Here is a 24391-nt window from a genome sequence, read left to right as displayed (position 1 = left end):
AGACACTTTTCAGTGGGCCATGAAAACAGACTGTTACTAAGAACAATGATAATAATAATGATGATGATGAACATGATCAAAATCACAATCATAATAATCAATATAAAAATCATATCTTTTAATAAACTCTTTTCTTGTCTGCAGATTGGAATCGAAGCGAGACACCTGAGACTGCCGAAAACAACCACACAGGAGGAGGTCAGAGGAACACCTCCACCTGTTACATCCACTTGTTAACATCCACCTGTTTAACATCCACCTGATAATATCCACCTGTTAGCATCCATCTGTTAACCACCACCCGTTACCTTCCACCCGTTAACCTCCACCTGTTAACCTCCACCTGTTAACATCCACCTGTTAACATCCACCTGTTACCATCAATCTGTTAACATCCACCCGTTACCACCACCTGTTAACCTCCACCTGTTAACATCCACCTGTTAACATCCACCTGTTAATATCCACCAGTTACCTCCACCCGTTACCTCCACCTGTTACCACCACCTGTTACCATCGACCTGTTAACATCCACCCTTTACCTCCATCCGTTACCTCCAACTGTTAACATCCACTTGTTAACATCCACCCGTTACCACCACCTGTTAACATCCACCCGTTACCCCCACCTGTTACCATCCACCTGTTACCCCCACCTGTTACCATCCACCTGATAACACCCACCTGTTACCATCCACCTGATAACACCCACCTGTTACCATCCACCCGTTAACATCCACCCATTATCCCCACCCGTTACCACCACCTGTTAACATCCACCCGTTACCACCACCTGTTAACATCCACTCGTTACCTCCACCTGTTACCATCCACCCGTTACCCCCACCTGTTACCATCCACCTGTTACCACCACCTGTTACCATCCACCTGATAACACCCACCTGTTACCATCCACTTGTTACTATCCACCCGTTAACTTCCTGTCCCTGGTGGTCCTGCAGGTCTTGCAGAACATCCAGTCCATCAATGAGAACCAGTCGGTCCACGGTCTGATTGTCCAGCTTCCTCTGGACTCTGTGAACTCCATCGACACCGAACTCATCACCAACGCTGTGTCTCCAGAGAAAGACGTGGACGGGTGAGACTTTGTTTTATATATATATATATATATATATATATATATATATATATATATATATATGTATATTTGTTTGTGATCAGTCTGAGCTGCATTAATGCTGGGAAGTTGTCTCGAGGAGATCTGAAACACTGCTTCATCCCCTGCACCCCAAACGGCTGTATGGAGCTCATCAGACAGACAGGTGAGTCCGTTTAACCCTTTCAGCTGAAATGTGAATCACATAATACTGACATCTCAGTGGACCAATCAGAGCAAAGCCTCTTACCTGTGACTTCCTGTTTCCCATACAGGTGTGTCTGTGGGGGGGAAACACGCGGTGGTGGTCGGTCGCAGTAAGATCGTTGGCGCCCCGATGCACGACCTCCTGCTGTGGAACCACGCCACCGTCACCACCTGTCACTCAAAGACCCCAGACCTCCCCGAACAGGTGACTCACCTGTACACAGAGGACCAAGACCAGTGGTGTCATCTCTACGGGTGTTTGAGATGTTTGTGATTTCATAGTTTCCTGTGTGACTGCAGGTGAGCCGGGCCGATATCCTGGTCGTGGGGGCGGGCCGAGCAGAGATGGTGAGAGGGGAGTGGCTTAAAGAAGGGAGCGTGGTCATCGACTGTGGGATCAACCACATAGCAGGTACTCACTGGTACTCACTGGTACTACATCTAGTACTGCATCTGGTACTACTTCATACTACATACTTCTAAATCTGATTTCAAAGAGTAAACTATGGTTTTCCTGTGTGGACTGAATTTTATTTTGAAAGGACACCAATGAGGTCATTCTAAAGTGACTCCAGAGTTTGGAGAAGGTGTTGAGATATCTGAAGCAGGTATATTTCTGTGTGACCTCAAACAGATGAGGCGAAGCCGAGTGGTAAACGGGTCGTCGGGGACGTCCACTACGCCTCGGCCAATCAGAGAGCAGGATTCATCACACCTGTTCCAGGAGGGGTGGGACCTATGACAGTGGCCATGCTCATGGAGGTAATGACGTTTATTGTTTTAGTCTAGTTTGAGTTTAAGTCTTTCTGATGTCTATTTACATACATATATACATATACAGTATATATATATATATATATATATATATATATATATATATACGTATATATATATATATATATATATATATATACGTATATATATATATATATATATACGTATATATATACGTATATATATACGTATATATATATTATATATACGTATATATATACGTATATATATACGTATATATATATATTACATATGTTTCAGAACACGGTGCAGAGTGCTCAGCGGTTCCTTCTGAAGAACCAGCCGATGAGGTGAAACTTTCTGTGACAGAGAATCAGATTCAAAGATGTAATATATTTTAATAAATATATGTTAAAATACAAACATGTATCTTCTTCTTCTTCTCCTTTATTTTACAATATTAAATATCGTAAAGAGTCACTGAGACACAGTTACGTCCCCTGATGTTTACCTGCAGGTAGACGAGTGTGAACAGATAGACGAGTGTGAACAGGTAGACGGGTGTGAACAGATAGACGGTGTGAACAGGTAGACGAGTGTGAACAGATAGACGGTGTGAACAGGTAGACGGGTGTGAACAGGTAGACGGTGTGAACAGATAGACGGTGTGAACAGATAGACGGGTGTGAACAGATAGACGAGTGTGAACAGATAGACGGGTGTGAACAGATAGACGGTGTGAACAGATAGACGGGTGTGAACAGGTAGACGAGTGTGAACAGATAGACGGGTGTGAAAAGATAGACGAGTGTGAACAGATAGACGAGTGTGAACAGATAGACGGGTGTGAACAGATAGACGGGTGTGAACAGATAGACGGTGTGAACAGATAGACGGTGTGAACAGGTAGATGAGTGTGAACAGATAGACGGTGTGAACAGGTAGATGAGTGTGAACAGATAGACGGTGTGAACAGATAGACGGGTGTGAAGAAGAAGACAGGTGTCTTTAATAAAACTTAAATATTTATTTATATTCATAAACAGTGGTGTGAGACACCTTTCAACATGTGTCTCTGCTCAGGGACGTCATCATTATTAATATTACCTCTTGATTCATTCACACATGAAGATTAATAATAAGAACATGATTGTTATGCACTGATTGTTTGATGAGTTTTAGAATTATTGATTCTTTTATTATTAAAACAGCCGAGCTGAGAAAACTGAACACACATTCATTCATTTATTCCTTCATTCATTAATTAATTCCTTAATTAATTTTTTATTTATTTGTTTATTCATTCATTAAGTCATTTATTTATGCATTAGTTTATTAATTAATTAATTAGTTTATTCATTAATTTATTTGTTTATTCATTCATTAATTCACATATTCATGAATTAATTAGCGGTCAACAAAAAACTTACTGTTTTGATTTTATTTTACAGTGAGACCACAATGAACATTCACCAATCAATAATGAATGAACGCCGGTCATGTGACTCCACCTTAAAAGGACCAGAACACCATTTGTTCTCCCACAGTTCCATCCACTGGTAACCCTTTCAAAATAAAGTGACCAGTGAACGTTTTCACTCGTAAATCATTCCATCATCATGTGACCACTTCCTGTTTTATTGTTTCATTTAAACTCTAATAATAAGAATTAAATACTGATCAATTATATTAATATTTATGAACAGTGGTGTGGTCCTTTAAGAGGGGGGATGAGGTTATAAAAAGCTGGTAAACTTTGTTTCTACTCTTCAGATTGTCATGAAGCTTTAATTTACTGATGGAAACGACACAAACAACCATCAACACCATCAACACCACCACAGGAAGGCACTGCTGTGGCTTTTCACAATAAAAGTCCTTCTGGGTCTAAAGACACAACGACACACGGAAGTTATCTTCACATTAACAGGAAACATTTGAACACATCGTCAGAGACTCATCGGTGAGGCGTTCACTGTCCGCTGGTGAGTGTGGAAGATCAGGATTCTATGAACCGATGATGTCATCATTGATTCTTCTGATCAATACGAAAAAAGTCCAAAGATTCAGTTCGTCATTGTAGAAAAACATAAATATTTACAAAGAAACCGGAGATTTTTCTTTAAAAAATTACTCAAAACGATTCATCGTTTTCTATAAATAGTTGCTGATTAATTTCCTGTCGATCGACGGATCACTTGACTGATTCTCACACACACACACACACACACACACACACACACACACACACACACACAGGTGCACAGGTTACCAGACCAGCAGATCAGAGGACGAGTGCCTGATGACATCACTCCACCGGCACGCCTGATGACATCACTCCACCGGCACGCCGTCCACACTCTCCTGTGAGACCTCCGAGTCCAGCGAGTAGCAGGAGCTCCCGTTGTCCTGAGTGTCCCTGTTGACTTCCTCGGAGAGTGCGGCGGTGGCGGCGGTGGATGAGGCTCCGTCCCCGGGTTCGGCGGTGGTGGCGTCGCAGAATTGGGCGGAGGCCTGGAAGAGCTGGCTGCAGAGGCGGTTGTAGCGGTGGTAGCGGGACGGTTTGCCCGTGTGGGCGTACATGTGCTCCTGCAGCTGAGACTTGTGGGAGAACCGCAGGCTGCAGACGGCGCAGGCGATCTTACGTTTACGGGAGTGCAAGACGGCGAGGGTCGGACTGCTGCTCCCGCCACCACCACCTCCTCTGCTCCTCCTCAGCTCTGCAGCCAGCTGGTTGGCGAGCGCCTGACTCTGCCTCAGGGCCTCCTCCAGACACCCGGCGTCCAGCTGCTCCTGGACTCCCGCCGGACCTTCCTCCTCCACGTTGGCGTCCATCAGCCGGGCGGGGTCGAGGGCGGCATGGCTGAACAGGTGCTCCCGCAGGTCCTCGGGGGACGAGCAGCGCTCTCCACAGCGGGGACACAGCAGGACCAGGACCCGGTCTTTGAACAGGAGACTCTGATTAGGACTGCTACCCTGAGACGGAGACCCCGCAGCTTCAGGAACCTCCTCGCCGCCGTCCTCGCCCTCCTCCTCCTCCTCCACCCGCTCCTGCTTGATGCGTCCGGATACGTCCGAGTCATCTCCAGACGCCACGGAGCAGACGTTGCGTAGCACCGAGGTCTGGCGGTCCGACGGGATCCCCTCCAGTCCGACAGCGAGGGCCAGCTGGGAGTGGGACCGCCCCCCCCGGCCGGTGGAGTGTCCATCCTCGGGGGTCCCTCGGGACACCGCAGTGGTCTTGGGGACTCCGGCCGCCTCTTTGTTGGCCAGCTGGGAGGAGATCTGGATGCCGTACAGGTTGGACATGCGGACCATGTCTGCGGCGGCATCGGTGGCAGCGCCCTCGCCGGGTTTCCGGCACAGCTGGTAGGCGTGAAGGAACTTGATGCCGTCCTGCAACCGGCTCTGGTCCACCGGTTGTTTGGGACACATGCCGGTGTACATGATGTGCAGCAGGTAGCTGAAGACGTCGGGCTGGATGTCAGTGGGCTGGATCTTTATACACTCACTGAGGACAGACACAGGGACAAGGTCTCAGAAATCCTCCTAACTTGGTCTACAGTTACAGAGACCCTCCTGACCTGGTCTACAGTTACAGAGACCCCCCTGACCTGGTCTACAGAGACCCTCCTGACCTGGTCTACAGAGATACCCCCTGACCTGGTATACAGTTACAGAGACCCTCCTTACCTGGTCTACAGAGACACTCCTGACCTGGTCTACAGTTACAGAGACCCTCCTGACCTGGGCTACAGAGACCTTCCTAACCTGGTCTACAGAGAACCCCCTGACCTGGTCTGGTGGATGAAGATCATCTTGAAGTAGTTGGAGAAGGCTGCCAGCACGGCTCGGTGAGCTTTGAAGTAAACGTTTCCGATGGCAACGGTGCAGTCGCACAAAAAGCCGAACTCTCTCTGAACGTTGAGCTGCTGCAGCAGGAAGAGGCTGTGAGAGGAGACCTCCATGACACCTAGAACATACAGAGAGAGGAGACCTCCATGACACCTAGAACATACAGAGAGTAGACCTCCATGACACCTAGAACATACAGAGAGAGTAGACCTCCATGACACCTAGAACATACAGAGAGAGTAGACCTCCATGACACCTAGAACATACAGAGAGAGGAGACCTCCATGACACCTAGAACATACAGAGTGTAGACCTCCATGACACCTAGAACATACAGAGAGAGTAGACCTCCATGACACCTAGAACATACAGAGAGAGGAGACCTCCATGACACCTAGAACATAGAGTGTAGACCTCCATGACACACACACACACACTTGCAGGCACACACACGCACACAATACACAGACACAGACAGACACACACACACAAACACACAATACACACAAACACAGACACACACACACAATACACACACTCGCAGGCACACACACACACACACACACACACACACACACACACACACACACACACACACACACACAATACACACAATTCACACAAACACAGACAGATACACACACACACCGGAAACAGGACACCCGCGCGACCAAACCACAATACAGCTCCGCGCGTGCACGTGGCGTCGCGCCCGTGAGGCTGCAGCCTCTTCCATCCTCCTCCGTCTCATTTACATTCAGCAACACGCACGTCCTCATTCACCTATACGCACAACGGGCGCTCGCGTGCACACGACCCCACCCCCAGCCCACATGCACACCCTCTGTCTGTCTGTGTCGTGCACGCGCGCCGTTAATCGGCCTTTTACCGCAGAAACGAGCAGATTGTCTTCAGCTTCTGGAGCCGACAGGTTGGAGCAGATGATCTCGCGAGGACCGCGTCACGTCTTGCGAGAGGGGGGGAGATCAAAGGGGCCGGTCACGTGATCCGTTTGTGTCACCTATGTAATCAATGTAATGTAATCAATAACCCTAAAAGGGTTTGAGATGAATATTAATACTGGAATCAGAAGAGCTGAGCTGATTATATAATAAATAAAATGATTAAAGCGATCAACAAGAGACAGCTACCCCAGTGCATGCTGGGAGGTACAACCAAATCTAAACATGTAGAACCAATACTCAATTTAAACATAAATAACATCAAACATTAATGTTTATGAGACATTATGAGATCACCAGACTCCAAAGTATGATATGATGTACGAAGTAATAAGAATACATTAAATATATGCATATTATATATATATATATATATATATATATATATATATATATATATATATATATATATATCTGATCACGTGGAACTATCCTGCTGGTTTATCATTGAAATTACTAGAACCTGATCAATAACTTTATTCATTACGTTTATTTTGAAGGCCGTTCATTTTGACCGGAAGTCTCTTATTTTGTCTTCTTTAGACGCGCTCACTGTTGCGTTTGGTTGACGGAACGACAGTCTGTGCGGAAGTTCTTTCATCCTGCGGGAGGAGAAGAAGAAGAAGACGAAGAAGAAGCAGCAGAAGAAGGAGGAGAAGGAGAAGGAGAAGAAGAAGAAGAAGAAGAGTCCTCCGAGTCCCTCGCTCAACTGTCCGCCCGAACACACCGAGTCTCCTCCGGGGTTACCCACGGTGAGTTTAACGGGTTCCCGGGTGAACTAAGAAGAGCCTCTCGGTGCTCGCGCTGCTCGCGGCGCTCTGTGCGGGGGCGGCGGGACTGTTTGCGCGAGAAGAGATATCAGTGAGCACCATCAAGCGAACAAGATGTAAATCTATCACATCCGGTCTGGGTTTTCAAAATAAAGTGCGTAGTAAAGCTATTAGATACATACTTTATTATAGCAGCATTATGATACAGGTAAGCAATCGAAGTAACAAAGTAAAACTATATATACAATGAAATATAATAATATTAAATTAACTAAACAGTAGTGCAAAGATTTAACCAAACAAACAACAGTTTAACAGTTTATTTATTTATTATTAACGGTTTAACCCATGTAGAAAAGGTTACAATAACCGTTCATACCGTGTTTATTCACTCATTTAAACACATTTTGATGTAATTTAGCGCGTGCCCCAGTACGCAGTCCGTTAATCTGTTTTGTCTGTTTTAATACTCGTCGAGCTGGATCCTCTTTTATTTTGTAGCTTAACTCGCAGTAACTTCCGGTGTGGTCGATGCTAGCCGCTGTTAGCTTTACGTGGCTAGCCGCTGTAATCTCCATTTTAGCTCGTGAGGCCGGCCTCTCCTTTCTGTCTGTTATTATAGAGTCTGGTTCTACAGCTAGAACCATAGAACCCTGGTTCTACAGCTAGAACCACAGAACCAGGGTTCTACAGCTACAACTTTAGTTATAACTAAGGTTCTACAGCTAGAACCTAGAACTTTAACCAGAGAACCTGGTACAATGTTTACCTCTGTAGTACAGTATAAAGTACAATATGTACCTCTGTAGTACAGTATAAAGTACTATATACCTCTGTAGTACAGTATAAAGTACTATATATATATATATATATATATATATATATATATATATATATATATATATATATATATATACACCTCTGTAGTACAGTATAAAGTACTATATATATATATATATATATATATATATATATATATGTGTGTATATATATATATATATACCTCTGTAGTACAGTATAAAATACTATATATATATATATATATATATGTGTATATATATATATATATATGTGTATATATATATATATATATATATATATATATATATATATATATATATATACACCTCTGTACTACAGTATAAAGCACTCTATTCCCTCCTTGTCGTCTACAGGTTCGATGGCGAGGCCGAGCCACAGCGACCACGTCCTCCAGCAGCTCAATAACCAGCGTGAGTGGGGCTTCCTGTGCGACTGCCTCATCGCCATCGGTGACATCTACTTCCGGGCGCACAAGGCCGTGCTGGCGGCCTGCAGCTCCTACTTCAGGATGATGTTCATCCGGGACCAGCAGCAGGGCGCCGGGCGTCTGGACCTCAGCAACATGCAGATCAGCGCCGAGTGCTTCGACCTCATCCTGCAGCTCATGTACCTGGGTCGCATCGCGGTGGGCAGCTACGAGTTCGAGGAGCTCAAGGCCTCCATGGCGTACCTGCAGATGTACTACATCCCGGACTCGTTGGAGGATCTCAGGGACATCAGGAGCTCCAACCTCACCCCGTCGTCCTCGGCCTCCTCCGCGTCCAGCTCCTCCGCCTGCCCCGCCGGCGGGAAGATGATGTTCGGAGTCCGGATGTACGAGCAGCAGAGGCCCGCCGCACCGGAGGTGGAGCATCTACCAAAAGCTGCCAGCAGCAGCACCGCCGGGCGCCCGGTGGTTCCGGCGACCATCAGCAGACCGGTGGTGGTGGCGGCGGAGGAGGTGGTGGTGACTCCTCCGATAGCGGCGCCACCCATGGTGGACGGACTAATCGATCAGCCGTGTGACTTGAGGAAGAGGCCCGGCGGCAGGAGTTCGGCCCTCAAAGACCGTCCTCGATTCGGCCGCACCTACACCTGCGACGACTGCGGCTTCGTCTTCAGCTGCGAGAAGCTCCTGATCGAACACATCCTGACCTGCACCAACCGGAAGGCCTTTCATCAGCCGAGAGGCAACGCCGAAGGTGACAATGACTCCAGTAAAGCCGAGAGCTCCGCCTCCGAGAGTGCAGAGGAGCACAGGGTCATCTGTAAAGGTGAGGACGACTGGCCCGAAGCCAAGTCCGACTCTGACCTCGGGACAGCCGGCGAGCCCGGATCGACCCGGAGTATCTCCATCAAGACGGAACCAGAAGAAGGCGTATTCCCTGAGATAGAGGTGGTCCGGGTCGGCGACCACGGCAACAGAGACTGTAGGGCGCGTTTCGGCGACGCCACGCTTAAAGACCTGCAGAGGAAGAAAACCGGATCAGATCGCGATCCAGAGCCCGGCGTCTCGGGTCTGGACCACAGCAGCGAGCCGTTTGAAGGCCACATGTCCAGCAGTGAAGATTTGGGGATCCCCGCGAAGCTCCGTAAGGTGAAAGACGAGAAGCAGGACGCCGACTGCGCCCCCTGTGAACTGTGTGGCGCTCTGCTGACGGAGGAGGACAAGTCGGCCCACTACCTGTCCAACCACATGGGCCACATTTGTGCCTGCGGGAGGTGCGGTCAGGTGCTGATCAAAGGCCGCCAGCTGCAGGAGCACGCGGAGCGCTGCGGCGAATCCCAAGGCGGCGACTCGGACTCCCACGGGGAGGACGAGGCGTCCCTGCTGGAGGAGCCTCAGGGGATGATGGAGGAGGAGGGTCTGATGGAGGCCTCCGACCTGGCATGCCCTCACTGTGGCACGCTGTTCCAGAACGAGAGCTCGGCGCTGGAGCACGCCTTGTCCTGCCACGACCAGGAGCTGTTCCGACCGGCGCTGCTGGAGGAGGGCGGCGGTGAACTGGACCACCGACGCAAGCACTTCTGCGGCATCTGCGGCAAAGGTTTCTACCAGCGCTGCCACCTGCGGGAGCACTACACCGTCCACACCAAGGAGAAGCAGTTCACCTGTCAGACCTGCGGGAAGCAGTTCCTGCGGGAGCGGCAGCTCCGCCTGCACACCGACATGCACAAAGGAATGGCGCGCTACGTCTGTCCGGTCTGCGACCAGGGAACCTTCCTCAAACACGACCACGTCCGCCACATGATCTCACACCTGTCGGCCGGGGAGACCATCTGCCAGGTGTGTTTCCAGATCTTCCCCGGCGGAGAGCAGCTGGAGAAACACATGGACGTCCACCTGTACATCTGCGGCGTCTGCGGAGAGAAGTTCCGCCTCCGTAAAGACATGAGGAGCCACTACAACTCCAAGCACACCAAGAGACTATAGGAACCAGTCCGGACCCCAGTCCGCCACATTTCTACCAGTTTTGGTACGAAGAGAAAAAGCCATAAATGTGAGAACAAATGAATGCACTTGAGCACCAAAAAAGACAAATCTGCACTTTTTAAAGTATATGCATAATAACCTGAGCGGGCGGTCACACTGCGAGCTGATTGGTCGCTTCGTTAGCTTTGATTAAACAAAACAAAAAGACAATCAGGACGTCACAAGGTTTCTTTCAAAAGTCTGAATCTACTTCTGTTAAACGATCACCGTCCACAGTTAACTAGCTAACCAGCTAACCAGCTAACCAGATGTATATTAGTTTTAATATTTATGAAGAAGCTGGGGTTTTGTACACAGGAGGTCTTTACATGATGCTTGTTTTCATGGTTCTTGAAGTCCCCAAAAAACCAAATAGTTAACGAGCGATGTTCTGTAACGGATCTCAACACCTTTGTTTTAGCACTAGGGGGCACCAGAAGGGAGCTTTCAGATGGACCTTCGGTTTTGGACTCGTTGGGTTCAGGATCGTGTCGCTCAGTGTGAACGTCGACTTTGTTTAGGACCATGTGGACCCTCAGAGTCCACATGGAGCCTTTTAGAGTCCAGATTCAGACCTGAGGAGAGTTCACTTCCTGTTTGGAGTCGACGCTCTCAGAAGAGGAACCCGATGAGTTCTTCACGTTCTAGTTGGTGAACGCGGCCCTCTTTGGTTCTTAGCTTTGTGAGCATTGATCGGCCGTACGTGCTCTGTGATTGGTGCCTTTGCTGTGACAACACTAGTGTCTTCTTCACAGTGATGCATGCTGGGGGATGGACGGTGAGAACACTAGAGGTGGTCAAGCTCATAGGAACCACCGAGAGCCGGACCCTGTGGACTTTAAGGGGTCTTCTTTTAAACCTGCTTGGTTTTCCTCCTCGGTTCTGGTGGATCCAAACCACCACACAGACCCGTTACAGTAAGAGGTCTGAGTTAAACCACCACACCTGTTTTAAATGTTTTTCTGTGTGAAACCGAACCGAAGGGGAAAACCCAGCAGGTTTAGCAGGTCCTCACTGACTGAGACCAGAACCCGGTCCTGGTCGTGGGTCTCCTGGAGGATCACACTGTGATGGATCTGTTGCCTTATGATTCATGTAAAGTTGTTTTTCACTGTTTTCTGCTTCACAAACACAACACAAAGTTCACAAACCTGAACGAGACCTGAACCAGTACTGAACCAGCTGAAACCAGACCGCATATTTCAAATCCACCACTAACCCTTTCAGAACCTGAACCAGTTAAAGTCGACAAAAACCCTTTTAGAGTGGACAAGAACTAGTTGTAAACCAGACCTGAACCGGCTGAAGCCAGTTCAGACCTGACCTGCACACAGTTAGTCCAGAACCAGTATGAACCCTTCTAAAACCAGCAGGGTCCAGCACAAACCAGTTCAGATAATCAGTCCTGTATAATCAGTAGAAACCTGGACCCTGAGACCAGATGTGTCGGTGGTCTTCAGAAGTCCTCTCCTGAAACCAGTTCACAATCAAACTAAACCAGCTTGGTCAAAGGGCCCTCAGAACCAGTTCAGAACCAGTAGGAGGTTTACAGATTAATACTAGTTCCTGTTAAAGGTCTTCATGGGTTCTCCAGGTTCTGAAGATTTTCACTCTGAAGCTCCAAATAAACCAAGTTCTGTTTGACAACAACCTGGTTTTCTTGTTTTATTATGTTATGATTATTATTATGTTATTATGGTTATTATTATGATGTCATTATTATTGTTATTATTTATATTGTTATTATTTATATTGTTATTGTTACCTAAAATCATCATTATAAGTGTTGATATTATTATTGTTATTTGTGCTCTGAGAGTTGTTACTTTAAGGTTCTCATACAGTAACTTGGGCTGTTTGTTAGGTTAACTTTAGGTTAAGTTTAGGTTTAACTTTAGGTAGGGTTAGGTTAGTTTAACTTTAGGTTAGGTTAAGTTTAGTTTAACTTAAGGTTAGGGTTAGGTTAGTTTAACTTTAGGTTAAGTTTAGTTTAACTTTAGGTTAGGTTAAGTTTAGGTTAGTCAGAGACTGAATAACATCAGCTATAAGAAGAAGAAATCTCCGTAACTCGTCAGAAACTAAACCAGATGTTTTTATGTAAAGGATCTAGTTCTAGGAGCTGATGTTGGTCTAAAAGGTTTATGAAGGGTTTTAATCTCTACAGGTTTGGTTCTTCTGTCTCTGAAGCTCTGAAGGTTAAAAATAAAACTCAATGAAGCAGAGTGGGATGAAGAGATTAAAAGATTAAAGTCTCTCTGATGGATCAGAGGACCCTGACAGTCAGATTAAAGTCTCTGGTGAATCAGGTCTTCAGAGGACCCTGACGGTCAGACTAAAGTCTCTCTGGTTAATCATCATCTGATTGTTTGTTCAGGTTAAAGTCTGATTTAAGTTTAACTTTATGTCCTCAGTCCAGAGCTTTCAGAACAACAGTCGACATGGTGGCCAGCCGGGTCCTGGTCTTGGTGGTAGTGGTGGTCTCTGCTGTGGTTGGGGCTCAGAACCTGGGGTTCACTTTGAACCCTGAGAAAGGCCCAGAAGAAGAAGACGTGAGAGTCCTGGTCCAGCAGCTGATGGCCAGAGTGGACAAACTGGAGAGAGAGCGTGAAGAAGAGAGAAGTGAGTGAAACCTGAAGGAGGGTTATTATGGTATGGAGGGTCTTGAGGAGCGAGGAGGACGACGTGGCTTTTAAACTTGACGGCTCTCGTTACCTCGGTCCTAGAGGGAGTTGGTTGTAATCTGCAGACTCACCACTAGATGTCAGTAAGTCACACTGGCCCTTTAGACGGCATCAGGACCAATCGGATCACTCGATGCTGGAAAGAAGGCGTTAACCTACGATGACACTCATCGAGGCGCCTGGTCTGAGATGATGGAGGGACAAACCTCTAGCTAGTGGAGGCTGTTAGGATAGGTTAGCATGTGTTCGAAGGGGTTAGCATGTGTTAGAAGGGGTTAGCATAGATAGCAGGGTTTAGCATAGGTTAGCATGGGTTACAAAGTGTTAGCATGTGTTAGAATGGGTTAGCATAGTTTGGCATGCATTAGAATGTGTTGGATGTGTTAGCATGTGTTAGAATGTGTTAGCATATGTTAGCATGGCTCCAGGTCCCTGTGTTTGATAGAAACCTGTCTGTGTCCCTGCAGCTAAGTCTCAGGTGGCGTTCTCTGCGTCCCTCGTCAACACTGAGCTGTGGACCCATCAGGGTCCGTTTGACAGAGACACCACTCTGCTGTTCAAGATGGTGACGACAAACATCGGCAACGTCTACGACCCCGAAACAGGTAAGACTCACCTGGTAGGACTCATCAGGTAGGACTCACCAGGTAGGACTCACCAGGTAGGACTCACCAGGTAGGACTCACCTGGTAGACCTCACCAGGTAGGACGCATCAGGTAGGACTCATCAGGTAGGACTCACCAGGTAGGACTCACCAGGTAGGACGCATCAGGTAGGACTCATCAGGTAGGACTCATCAGGTAGGACTCACCTGATAGACCTCACCAGGTAGGACTCACCAGGTAGGACTCATCAGGTAGGACTCACCTGGTAGACCTCACCAGGTAGTACTCGCCCGGTAGGACTTTCTAGGTAGGACTCACTTGTGTCTCTCCAGAGTCCTGACGCCGGGTCTTTCTCCCCCAAGGCGTCTTTACGGCCCCCGTCAAGGGACTCTACTACATCCGGTTCACCGGCTGCGTTGGAAACTCGGGGTCCCTGAACGCGGCGCTGCTGAAGAACGAGTTGAACATGTTCGCCATCTTTGACACCAGGGGGGTCCACGGCAGCGCCTCCAACGGCATGGCCCTGGTCCTGGAGGCTGGGGACCGGCTTTCCGTCACCCTCTGGAACCAGAAGAGCATCTTCGACCAGACGAAGCTCAGCACCTTCAGCGGCTTCCTGGTCTTCCCCATGTAGTAGGAGACCATCAGGAGTCCTGAACCCAGATCCAGATCTACTGCTGATACCCTCAGAATGTGGTCTATAACGTAGTCTGTGAGTCGTTAGTTTGACTCTATAAATAAAAATTCAAAAATGTGCAAAGTCTGTTTTTGGTTTGTCGTCACTTTAAATACAAAATATTTGTTTTGAAATATAGGTGCATAAATTATGTGTTAGCATAGCTAAGCATGTGTTATAATGTGTTAGCATGTGCTATAATGCGTTATGTGTTAGCAAGAGTTAGCATATGTTAACAAGAGTTAGCATGTGTTAGCAAGGGTTAGTATGTCTAACATGCTAAAGTCTGTTTTCAGTTCGTCGTCACTTTAAGAACAAAATATTTGTTTTGAAACATCCGGTTTATGACGTCATTGTTTTAAAATGAGAGGATTCACGAAAACCCTCATCAGGTTTAAAGTAAACAGGATTCTGGTTCAAACAGACTCATAATGAGTCTGTTCCTTCCTGTGGTGAGATTCACAGACGGTCCCTGAACACCACATGGCACTAACTCTTCATCACATCACGTCAGACCTTCAGGTCCTTCAGGGACCTTCAGGGACCTTAGTCCCTCTAAAGTTCAGAGATGACTCGCACGGTTCTGGACTGGATCAGTTTTATTTGCTTCTTCTATATGAAAGTTACATTTTACAGTAAGAGGTTTACTAAAGGGCTTCAACCTTTAACATTCACATACTGACGACATTTATTTAGGAAGAATCTTGGTCTAAGACTAGGCCTGGTCTGAGACTTGGTCATGTTCTGGTCTGAGACTAGACCTGGTCCTGGTCTGACACTAAACCTGGTCGTACAAACAATAAACGCCCATAACTATGTTAAATCCACAGGTTACATAAAGTCACATTTTATTTTGAAAGGGTCACCAGTATCCGTCCCTGAGATCGTCCATCCCGGACCCGTCCGGGTCCGCGGGCCGGTGTGTCGCCAGGTTGGACGGGTCCTCCGGTCCAGTGGGGGGGACCACGGGAGAGGGTTCCTCTGGTCCGGTACCAGGACCGTTAATAAAGTTATTACCGGAACACATGTTCATGTTCACAGAGCTTCCAGTCCCGGTCTGTCCCGGTCCAGCTGAGGGTCTCCAGATGAGGCTGTAGTAGACCGCCAGGAGACCCGCAGCCAGCGACACGGACAGGACGTAGACCAGCACGGTGGCCAGTCGGACCCACTTCCGGTCTGCTTTCCGGTCCCCGGTGTAGGTGGCTGGTTTCCCGCGCTCCGCAGAGCCGAGTCCGGGGGTCCAACTCCGCGGGTCTCGCATGGTGCTGGTGCTGGTTCCGGGTCCGCCTGGTGGTCACTGATAATGATCCTGGAGGAGGTCTGAATCCCGGTCCCTCTTCATCCTCATCTGGACTCATCTGGACTCTTCCAGCGGTTTATAGACCAGATGTGTCAAGTCCACCGAGTTCACCACGGACCGGAAGCTGCCAAATCACGTCTTCAGAATAAAAGCCTCGTGTTTAGTATTTAATTTGAAGCAACGAGTTTCATTTCACACTTTAGGATGAAAACGTGAATTTTTGTGACATCAACGTGTTTATTTAATGTAATTTTACTTTATTTTACTTTATTTAATGTAATTTTATTTATTACTAATAATAATACATTTTATTTATAGAGAGCTTTTCAGAATACTCAAAGACACTTCACATTAAAATCATCTTATAAAAGCTAAACACTGGTCACATTAAAAGCAGTTGTGAGGTGAGTCTAGACCTGAACACGCAGGTGAGTTCAGTCTCAGGTGTGTGGAGAGAGTTCCAGAGGGGGGGCAGCTCTGGAGAGAGAGGAGGCATGTGTGGTGGTGGAGCAGGTCGGTGAGGTAGGAGGGGTCTTTTCATTTTATTTTGTAGTATTTTATATTATATTATGTTATTTTATATTATTGTATTTTATATTATATTATTTTATAATATTTTATGTTATTTTATATTATTGTATTTTATAATATTTTATGTTATTTTATATTATTGTATTTTATATTATTTTATGTTATTTGATTTGATGCTGCTAGATAGCTCATCATTTTTGCTTTTATTTTGAAATTCTCAGCAGCTGTCAGAAATGTTCCTTATCAATAAATATTTAATTGTAATGTGAGATTTATTACAACATGTTTGAGCAGCATTAAGTTCAATTATATTGTTTTATTTCACTTATTCACTATTAAATGTCATAAATGTAATAATTCACATTCTCATATTTTTTTAACAAACTGTTTTTTGTTGCCTAAAACTTGTTTCCATGAAGACGAGACGTACATTTTGCTGTTACAACTCGACGCAAACGTCACTTCCTGTGAAGACAGAAGTTTATTTTGAAAGGACAGAATGATCTTTTGTTTAACAGCTGATTTAAAATAGAAAACATTTGTTTCAAGTCAAAGATCTTTTTAATAATCATAGTAATTCTCAGATATAAAGTTGTTTATTATTGATAAATCGTCATTAAAATCAATCAGCCAATCAATCAATCAACCCATCCATCCATCAAACCCACAGACCTGATCCAGTTCCTCTGAGGGTCCAGAAACATGTTTTATCTTGTGAAGAAACGTTCACTTTGATCACCAGACGAACTAACACAAGACTTTCTATTGACTTCATGTTCATCGTGTTTTATTATATTTTGATCTTCGTCACAGTTCAGTTTAAAATATTACAGAATCCAAAGTTCCTGTTTCTCTTTTAATGTCCCTGAACCTCACAAACACAAACAAACATCATCAATAATCAAAAAGGAAAACTAATCGTCTCACAAATATCAGAAAGTGAATCTTGAACTGAAAACTTGTCGTCTCTAAAAGAATAAAGAATATAACACTATTTCTACTATAAATGCTGATAAAACAACCGTTTCTGTCGGCTTCAGGTCCTCTGTGGTTCCTCTTTAGTCACATGGTGCAGGAACACCTGTCAATCAAAACAGAATCACTGACTCAGAGCTGCATCGATAAAAAGAAAATCAACAAAAACAACAATTTGGATTTACAACATCCTCAAATATCTAACATCTGAACTCAAGGTCCACTTACTACCGGAGCTTTCAACCACATCAACCGCAGTTCAGGTGACATTGCATCACACAGCATCATACAGCATTGTGTTTTTCATGTTGTTACTAATGAACTTCACACACCTGTAGCTGCTGGACTCTCTGGGGTCTCCTCACTCATCCAGGCCCTTCTTGGAGGACCCGTCCCTGGTTTTCGCCCTTAGCTTGTTCACCTGTGACTCGGCGATGTCGGCCCTCTCCTCGGCCTCCTCCAGCTCGTGCTGCAGCTTGCGTAGTTTGGCCACGTTGGCGTTCGCTCCTTCCTCCGCCTCCTCGGCCGTGTGTTTGTAGGACTTGACCTTCAGCTGCAGTTTGTCCACCAGGTCCTGGAGGCGGGCCGTATTCTTGCGGTCTTCCTCAGTCTGGTAAGTGAGCTCCTTGATGCGGCGTTCGTATTTGCGTACCCCCTTGACAGACTCGGTTCCCCTCCTCTGCTCAGCCTCCAGCTCGTTCTCCAGCTCTCTGATGCGAGCCTCCAGTTTCTGGAGCTGCTTCTTGCCCCCCTTCATGGCGATCTGCTCGGCCTCGTCCAGACGGTGCTGCAAGTCTTTGATGGTCTGCTCCATGTTCTTCTTCATGCGCTCCAGATGGGCACTTGTGTCCTGCTCCTTCTTCAGCTCCTCAGCCATCATGGCCGCATCCGTGATGGCCTTCTTCGCCTTCTCCTCGGCGTTGCGGTTCTCCTGCATGGCCTCCTCCGCCTCGTTCTGCAGGTGTGCGAGGTCCGCTTCGTGCTTCTTCTTCTGGTTGATCAGGCCGGTGTTCTGGGAGTGCAGGAGCTGCATGCGCTCCGTCGCGTCCGTCAGCTCCTGTTCGGCCAGTTTGCGACTTCTCTCCGTCTGCTCGAGTGCGGCCCTCAAGTCCTCCAGCTCGGCCTGGATCAGGTTGTTCCTGCGTTCCAGGAGAGCGATGTTCTCCCTCAGGTCGTCGTTGCTGTGCTGTGCATCGTCCAGCTGCACTTGAGAGTCCTTCAGGAACGCCTGGAGGCACTTGAGCTGTTTCTGGGCGTCGGCCGCCTGCCTGTTGGCTTGGCTGAGCTGGATCTCCATCTCGTTGAGGTCGCCCTCCATCTTCTTCTTGACCCTCAGGGCCTCGTTGCGGCTCCTGGTTTCAGATTCCAGAGAGGACTGAAGCGACTCAAGCGTCCGCTGGTAGTTCCTCTTTGCCTGCTCCATTTCTTCCTCTTTCTCTGCCAGCTTGCGCTCAACGTCGGCCTTCACTTGGTTGAACTCCAGCTGGGCTCGGAGGATTTTGCTCTCTTCGTGCTCCAGAGAACCTTCTGCCTCCTCGAGCGCTGACTGGAGCTCCGCCTTTTCCTGCTCCAGCTGCTTCCGGATCTTCTCCAGTTCGTGAGCACTTCTGCCGCCCTCCCCGAGCTGGTCGGTGAGGTCGGAAATCTCCTCTTGGAGGTTCTTGTTCTCTCTCTTCATCGTCTCGAGTTGATCCAGAGACTCCTCGTAGGCGTTCCTCAGTTTGAAGAGTTCAGTGCTCTGAGACCGAGCTTCCTTCTGAGAGGCCTCCAGCTCACACTGCGACTCCTCAAACTTTTGCTTCCACTCCGCCATGACTTTGTCAAAGGCCCTCTGCTTTTTGTCCAGGACTGCAGACGCGGCATTGGATTTCTCAAGGTCCAGCATCAGGTCTTCGATTTCATTCTGGAGGCGGTGCTTGGTCTTCTCAAGGGACGAACACTTTGCGTTCATGGCCTCGGTGGCCTCCTCGGCCTCCTGCAGTCTTTGAACCAGCTTCTTCTTTGCTTCCTCAAGTTCTTCTGTTCGCTGGATTCCATCGGTTTCGTATTTGGTCCTCCACGCCGAGACCTCGGTGTTGGATTTGGACAGAGCTCTCTGCAGCTCGGCCTTGGCTTCCTGCTCCTCTTCAAACTGCTCTCGGAGCAGATCGCAGTCGTGGCGAGCCGACTGCACCGCGTGGGCGAGGGCGTTCTTTGCCTTGACTTCTTCTTCCAGCTGTCTGCGGAGATCTTCTACCTGCTGGTTGTACGAATTCTTCCCTCTGGTTAGTTGTGATATCAGACACTCCTTCTCCTCCAGCTGACGTCCAAACTCTCCGTTCTCCGTGAGCAGCTTGGCCCTCTGGGTCGTCAGGTCGTTGACGGAGCGCTGGGTTTCCTCATATTTGCTCTTGTACTCGTTCATGTTGTCTTCCATCGTGCGGCACATCTTCTCAATGCTTGACTTGGCCTTCACCACACTCTCCATGTTAGATGACAAGTCGTCCAGCTCAAGCTTCAGCTCGCTCTTTTCCTTCTCCAGCTTCTGCTTCACCCGCTGCAGGTTGTCAATCTGTTCGCCCAGTTCGGCAACGCTGTCGGCGTGTTTCTTCCTCAGGGAGGCGGCGGTGGCCTCGTGTTGGAGCGTAGATTCCTCCAGCTCCCTACGCAGCTTCTGAAATTCAGCGTCTCTCTTTTTGTTCATCTCCACCTGTGCCGATGTTGCTCCACCGGCCTCCTCCAGGCGCTCGCTGATGTCCTCCAGCTCGCGGGAAAGATCGCAGCGCTGCTTCTCGACTTTGGCCCGTGCTGCACGCTCAGCATCCAGCTCCTCTTCCAGCTCCTCGATCCTCGCCTGGTTTTCTTTCAGCTTCTTCTGGAGCTGAACGGAAGCAACCTGCTCGTCTTCCAGTCTTGAAGTTATTTGGACAATCTCAAAATCTTTTTTTTTCAGTTTCTCCTCCAGCTGCTGCTTATCGTTTTCTATGTCCATCAAACTCTCCTGAGTCAGTTTCAGGTCTCCTTCGAACTTCCTCTTTGAGCGCTCAAGGTCCATCCTGAGTTTCTTCTCCTGCTCCAACGAGCCCTCCAGATCGTCCACTTGTTGCTCCAACTTAACTTTGGCTTTGGTTAAGCAATTGGCTTTGTCTTCTTCACTCTGAAGGTCATCCAGTGTCTGCTGGTGGGCCTCCTGTAGTGCCTTCTTCTCCTTGGTGAGCTTCATGATGTTTTCGTCCTGGGAAGCCATCTCCTCCGTCAGGTTTTTCACCTTATTCTCCGTGGCGTGTTTCTCTTTCTCGACCTTGGCCAAAGTCAGCTCCAGATCGTCTATATCTTTCTTCAACTCAGAGCATTCGTCTTCAAGCTTCCGTTTCTTAGCCGTGAGATCTGCGTTCAGCTCCTCTTCATCCTCCAGTCTCTCGGTCGTCTCTTTCAGCTTGGCCTCCAGTTGAATCTTGCTCTTTATAAGCTGTTCACAGCGTTCTTCAGCGTCCGTCAGCGTGTCCTGTTCAGACTGAATATGCAGAGTCAGATCGTTCTTCTCTTGGAGAAGACCCACTATTTTCTCCTCTAGTTCCTTCCGTCTTGCTTCTGATTTCTCCAGAGCTTCTTTCAGCTTGTTGAACTCATCCTTCATGTTGGCCATCTCCTTCTCAGACTCGGCGCTCTTCAGCAGTGGTTTGATCTTGAAGAAGAGCTTCATCCAGGGCCAGTTTTTTACTCCCAGAAAAGAGCGAAGGTTCCACTGGATGACCATCAGGGCGTCTCTGCGTTCCACCAGCTTAGAGAACTCTGCCCTCATAAGGATTGCCCGGGCATTAGCCTGAATCCTGGTGATGATTCGAGAGAGTTGCTCATCACGCATCTCCTCCAGTGTCCCCAGCAGACCGGCTTTAAAGAAGACTTTGGTGTGACCAAACCGGTACTGGGTGTGGTCGATGTCCAGTGACCCCAGCAACTTCTCTGCGCTCTTCTTGCAGTCAATGAACTGGCCTTCAGGAATGGCGGAGGCATTCAGAATCCTGTACCGTTGTTTGAAGTCGCCGTAGAGCACCCTGTTTGGGAACCCCTTCCTGCAGATCCTGATGCCTTCCAGGACACCGTTACAGCGCAACTGGTGCATCACCAGGCAGTTGTCCATGGCCCCTGGAGTTTTCTTCTCATTAGGAATCAGACAGCGGACAAAGTGGGGATGTGTGGTCTTCAGGTTGTTCATCAGCTTGTTCAGGTTTTCCCTGTGAAGTGCCGACACAGTCTGGAAGGAGGAACCTTTCTTCTTGGCTCCTTTGCCGCTTGCTTTGTCGCCACCATCAGTTCCTGAATAGCTTGAAAACAGCACACTGAGCAGCTTCAGAGAGGATTTCTGGTAAAGTCCGACCACAGTTTCATTCAGGGGGTCTTTATTTTTGACCAACCAGTTGCCGATGTTGTAATCCACTGTGCCAGCGTAGTGAACCAGGGCAAAATGAGCCTCTGCTTTCCCCTTTGCAGCCCTCGGCTTCTCAAACATCTTATTCTTTCCCAGGTGATTATCGTAGAGCTTGGACTTAAAGGTCTGGTCACTGGCTTTGGGAAACATGCATTCCTCCTCCAGAATCGACAGGATTCCCAGCGGCTTCTCAATGAGGTCAATACAAGCCTGTAAATCCATCCCAAAGTCAATGAACTCCCAATCAATGCCTTCTTTCTTGTACTCTTCTTGTTCCAGAACAAACATGTGATGGTTGAAAAACTGTTGCAGTTTCTCATTGGTGTAGTTGATGCACAGCTGCTCGAAAGTGTTGAAATCAAAGATCTCGAATCCAGCGATATCCAGCACTCCTATGAAGTACTGACGAGGCTGTTTAGTGTCCAGGGAGTGGTTTATCCTCACCACCATCCAGTTGAACATCTTCTCATACACCGACTTAGCCAGAGCACCGAGGGAGTAGTAGACTTGGTCCACACTTTGTCCTTTGGTGACAAATTCATTTCCTACCTTGACTCTGGGATGACACAGCCCCTTGATGACGTCGGCAGAGTTCAGCCCCATTAGGTATGCGGTTTTATCGGCAGCCTCCGTCCCGTCCGGCTCTGCCTGCTCTTCGCGCTGCTTCTGTTTGAACTTCATGTTGCCGTAGTGCATGATGGCACCGGTTAGCTTGTAGACGCCCATCTTCTCCTCCGGAGTGAAGCCGAGCACATCGAAGGCACTGTCGGTGGCCAGCAGCTCCTCTGAGTCGTTGATGGAGGCGACCGTTACCTCCCCTTGGGAGATGTAGGAGTAGTCGTAAGGGTTGTTGGTGATCAGCAACATGTCCAGCAGCTCTGGCTTCTGATTGGACAGGATCTGGTAGAAGATGTGGTAGTTCCTCTCAGCCTTGAGCTGAAAGGTGCACCGGGACTTCTCCAGCAGGTAAGTCTCGACGTCGGCAGACGACAGCTTTCCGCTCGTGCCGAAGTGAATCCTGATGAATTTTCCAAAACGAGACGAGTTGTCGTTTCTCAGCGTTTTGGCGTTGCCGAAAGCCTCCAGCGCCGGGTTGGCCTGGATGATCTGGTCCTCCAGCGTCCCCTTGCTAGTGTCTCTTTTTCCTCCACCAACTGCAGCGATGCTGGCAAAGTACTGGATGACTCTCTTAGTGTTCACAGTCTTCCCGGCTCCGGATTCTCCGGTGATGAGGACGGACTGGTTCTCCCTGTCAGTCAGCATGTACTGGTAGGCATTATCGGAGATGGAGAAGATGTGAGGCGGAGCCTCGGTCCTCTTCTTCCCCCTGTAAGCCGCCACCACCTCCGCATCGTAGACAGGAAGCCACTTGTAGGGGTTGACGGTGACGCAGAAGAGCCCGGAGTATGTGTAGATCATCCAGGCGGCGTATCGCTCCTTGAGGTTAAACAGCACCGCCGGCTCGTGGAGGAACGTGAACATCGCCATGTCTTCAATTTTATCAAACTTCGGCGGGTTCTGGGGGTGGACGTCCAGCTCCTTCACGGTTGCCGTTGTGCCGTCCTCCTTCTTCACTGTCACCATCCCCCCGTCTTTGCTCTGGATTTGCCCCTTCATATATTCCACCTTATCGTCCGCCACGAAGCACTCGGTCTTGATGTCAAACAGTCGGGTCTGGGCCTCCAGGCGCTCCTTGTCCGACTTCCTCAGGAAAGGAGCGGCCTTCCCAAACTCAGCCATCAGAACGTCGCCCATGTTGGAGGGACGAGGTTCCCGTTAGTCGACAGAGAGAGATCAATCCAAGAAGAAGGAAGAAGTCTTTGTGTCTCTGGAGCAGAGCTGCAGACTCTTTATAAAGATGCCTGCACGACCAAATTAGGAAATAACTGCTGAAAGAACCCATGAGGGCAGTTTCAGGACCTTTGGCTGTCAAAGTCCATTTTAGGAAACGGAGTCCTTCCCTTCTTATCTGCCCACTGATAGAGACTCCGGACACCTCTACATTTAGACTTCTACTGCAGCTCATCTTCCTTTTATTCTACAGGATTATGAGTCTACTGCCGTTTGAGGCCCATTTTAATCTTCATTCATTAGGTCACTTCTGATATTTAAACAATCGTTCATATCTGATTCTGTTTGGCTGATGAAATAAATGTATTAATCATGAAATAGTTCCTGATTTAGATGTATTGGTCTGCGAGTATAATAACATATTTAGTCATATTTAAGCCTCATTCTTTCTGTATCTGTATTACACATTTTCCTTCCTCTAAATTATTCAATCCAAAACACAT

The 24391-nt window shown here is 47.8% G+C and overlaps 6 protein-coding genes across 7 annotated transcripts in view; 3 read left to right on the top strand and 3 right to left on the bottom strand.

Moving 5' to 3' along the window:
• LOC137871373 (C-1-tetrahydrofolate synthase, cytoplasmic-like) overlaps positions 1-3697 on the top strand; it is a 5469-nt gene extending 1772 nt beyond the window's left edge. Inside the window, exons 5-12 of the mRNA XM_068709176.1 lie at positions 145-198; positions 963-1099; positions 1183-1283; positions 1393-1529; positions 1625-1736; positions 1959-2086; positions 2360-2409; positions 3511-3697. Coding sequence (XP_068565277.1) covers positions 145-198; positions 963-1099; positions 1183-1283; positions 1393-1529; positions 1625-1736; positions 1959-2086; positions 2360-2409; positions 3511-3622 — 831 coding nt within the window. The 3' untranslated portion in view covers positions 3623-3697. The remainder of the gene's footprint in view (positions 1-144; positions 199-962; positions 1100-1182; positions 1284-1392; positions 1530-1624; positions 1737-1958; positions 2087-2359; positions 2410-3510) is intronic.
• zbtb25 (zinc finger and BTB domain containing 25) lies at positions 2508-7437 on the bottom strand. 2 transcript variants are annotated; one of them, XM_068709175.1, is made up of 4 exons: positions 7364-7437; positions 6804-6935; positions 5855-6032; positions 2508-5570 (listed from the first exon to the last, which is right to left on the bottom strand). In XM_068709175.1, the coding sequence occupies exons 3-4, from the start codon at positions 6025-6027 to the stop codon at positions 4394-4396; spliced, it is 1350 nt and encodes a 449-aa protein (XP_068565276.1). In that variant the 5' UTR covers positions 6028-6032; positions 6804-6935; positions 7364-7437; the 3' UTR covers positions 2508-4393. The 2 variants fall into 2 exon arrangements, with proteins under 2 accessions (XP_068565276.1, XP_068565275.1); XM_068709174.1 differs by lacking the exons at positions 6804-6935; positions 7364-7437 and adding an exon at positions 6563-6697.
• A 7-nt stretch (positions 7438-7444) lies between these two features.
• zbtb1 (zinc finger and BTB domain containing 1) lies at positions 7445-12570 on the top strand. Its single transcript, XM_068709173.1, has 2 exons — positions 7445-7628; positions 8822-12570. The coding sequence occupies exon 2, from the start codon at positions 8827-8829 to the stop codon at positions 10879-10881; it is 2055 nt and encodes a 684-aa protein (XP_068565274.1). The 5' UTR covers positions 7445-7628; positions 8822-8826; the 3' UTR covers positions 10882-12570.
• Positions 12571-13321: 751 nt separating this feature from the next.
• LOC137871374 (cerebellin-2-like) lies at positions 13322-14970 on the top strand. The gene is made up of 3 exons (XM_068709177.1): positions 13322-13539; positions 14069-14206; positions 14570-14970. Exons 1-3 carry the CDS (start codon positions 13359-13361, stop codon positions 14839-14841), a joined length of 591 nt encoding a protein of 196 aa, XP_068565278.1. The 5' UTR covers positions 13322-13358; the 3' UTR covers positions 14842-14970.
• A 494-nt stretch (positions 14971-15464) lies between these two features.
• On the bottom strand, positions 15465-16395 carry LOC137871375 (putative transmembrane protein INAFM2). The gene has a single exon (XM_068709180.1). It carries the CDS (start codon positions 16142-16144, stop codon positions 15746-15748), a length of 399 nt encoding a protein of 132 aa, XP_068565281.1. The 5' UTR covers positions 16145-16395; the 3' UTR covers positions 15465-15745.
• A 1089-nt stretch (positions 16396-17484) lies between these two features.
• On the bottom strand, positions 17485-23902 carry myh6 (myosin, heavy chain 6, cardiac muscle, alpha). Its single transcript, XM_068709169.1, has 2 exons — positions 18022-23902; positions 17485-17795 (listed from the first exon to the last, which is right to left on the bottom strand). Exon 1 carries the CDS (start codon positions 23850-23852, stop codon positions 18051-18053), a length of 5802 nt encoding a protein of 1933 aa, XP_068565270.1. The 5' UTR covers positions 23853-23902; the 3' UTR covers positions 17485-17795; positions 18022-18050.
• Positions 23903-24391: the final 489 nt, after the last annotated feature.

This window comes from Cebidichthys violaceus, unplaced genomic scaffold, assembly GCF_023349555.1.
Source record: "Cebidichthys violaceus isolate CVI_PGR_0920_01 unplaced genomic scaffold, fCebVio1.0.p SCAF_14, whole genome shotgun sequence".
Lineage (NCBI taxonomy): Eukaryota > Metazoa > Chordata > Actinopteri > Perciformes > Stichaeidae > Cebidichthys > Cebidichthys violaceus.
Note: the sequence above shows the minus strand (reverse complement) of the source record. Positions and strands in the feature narration are given on the sequence as shown.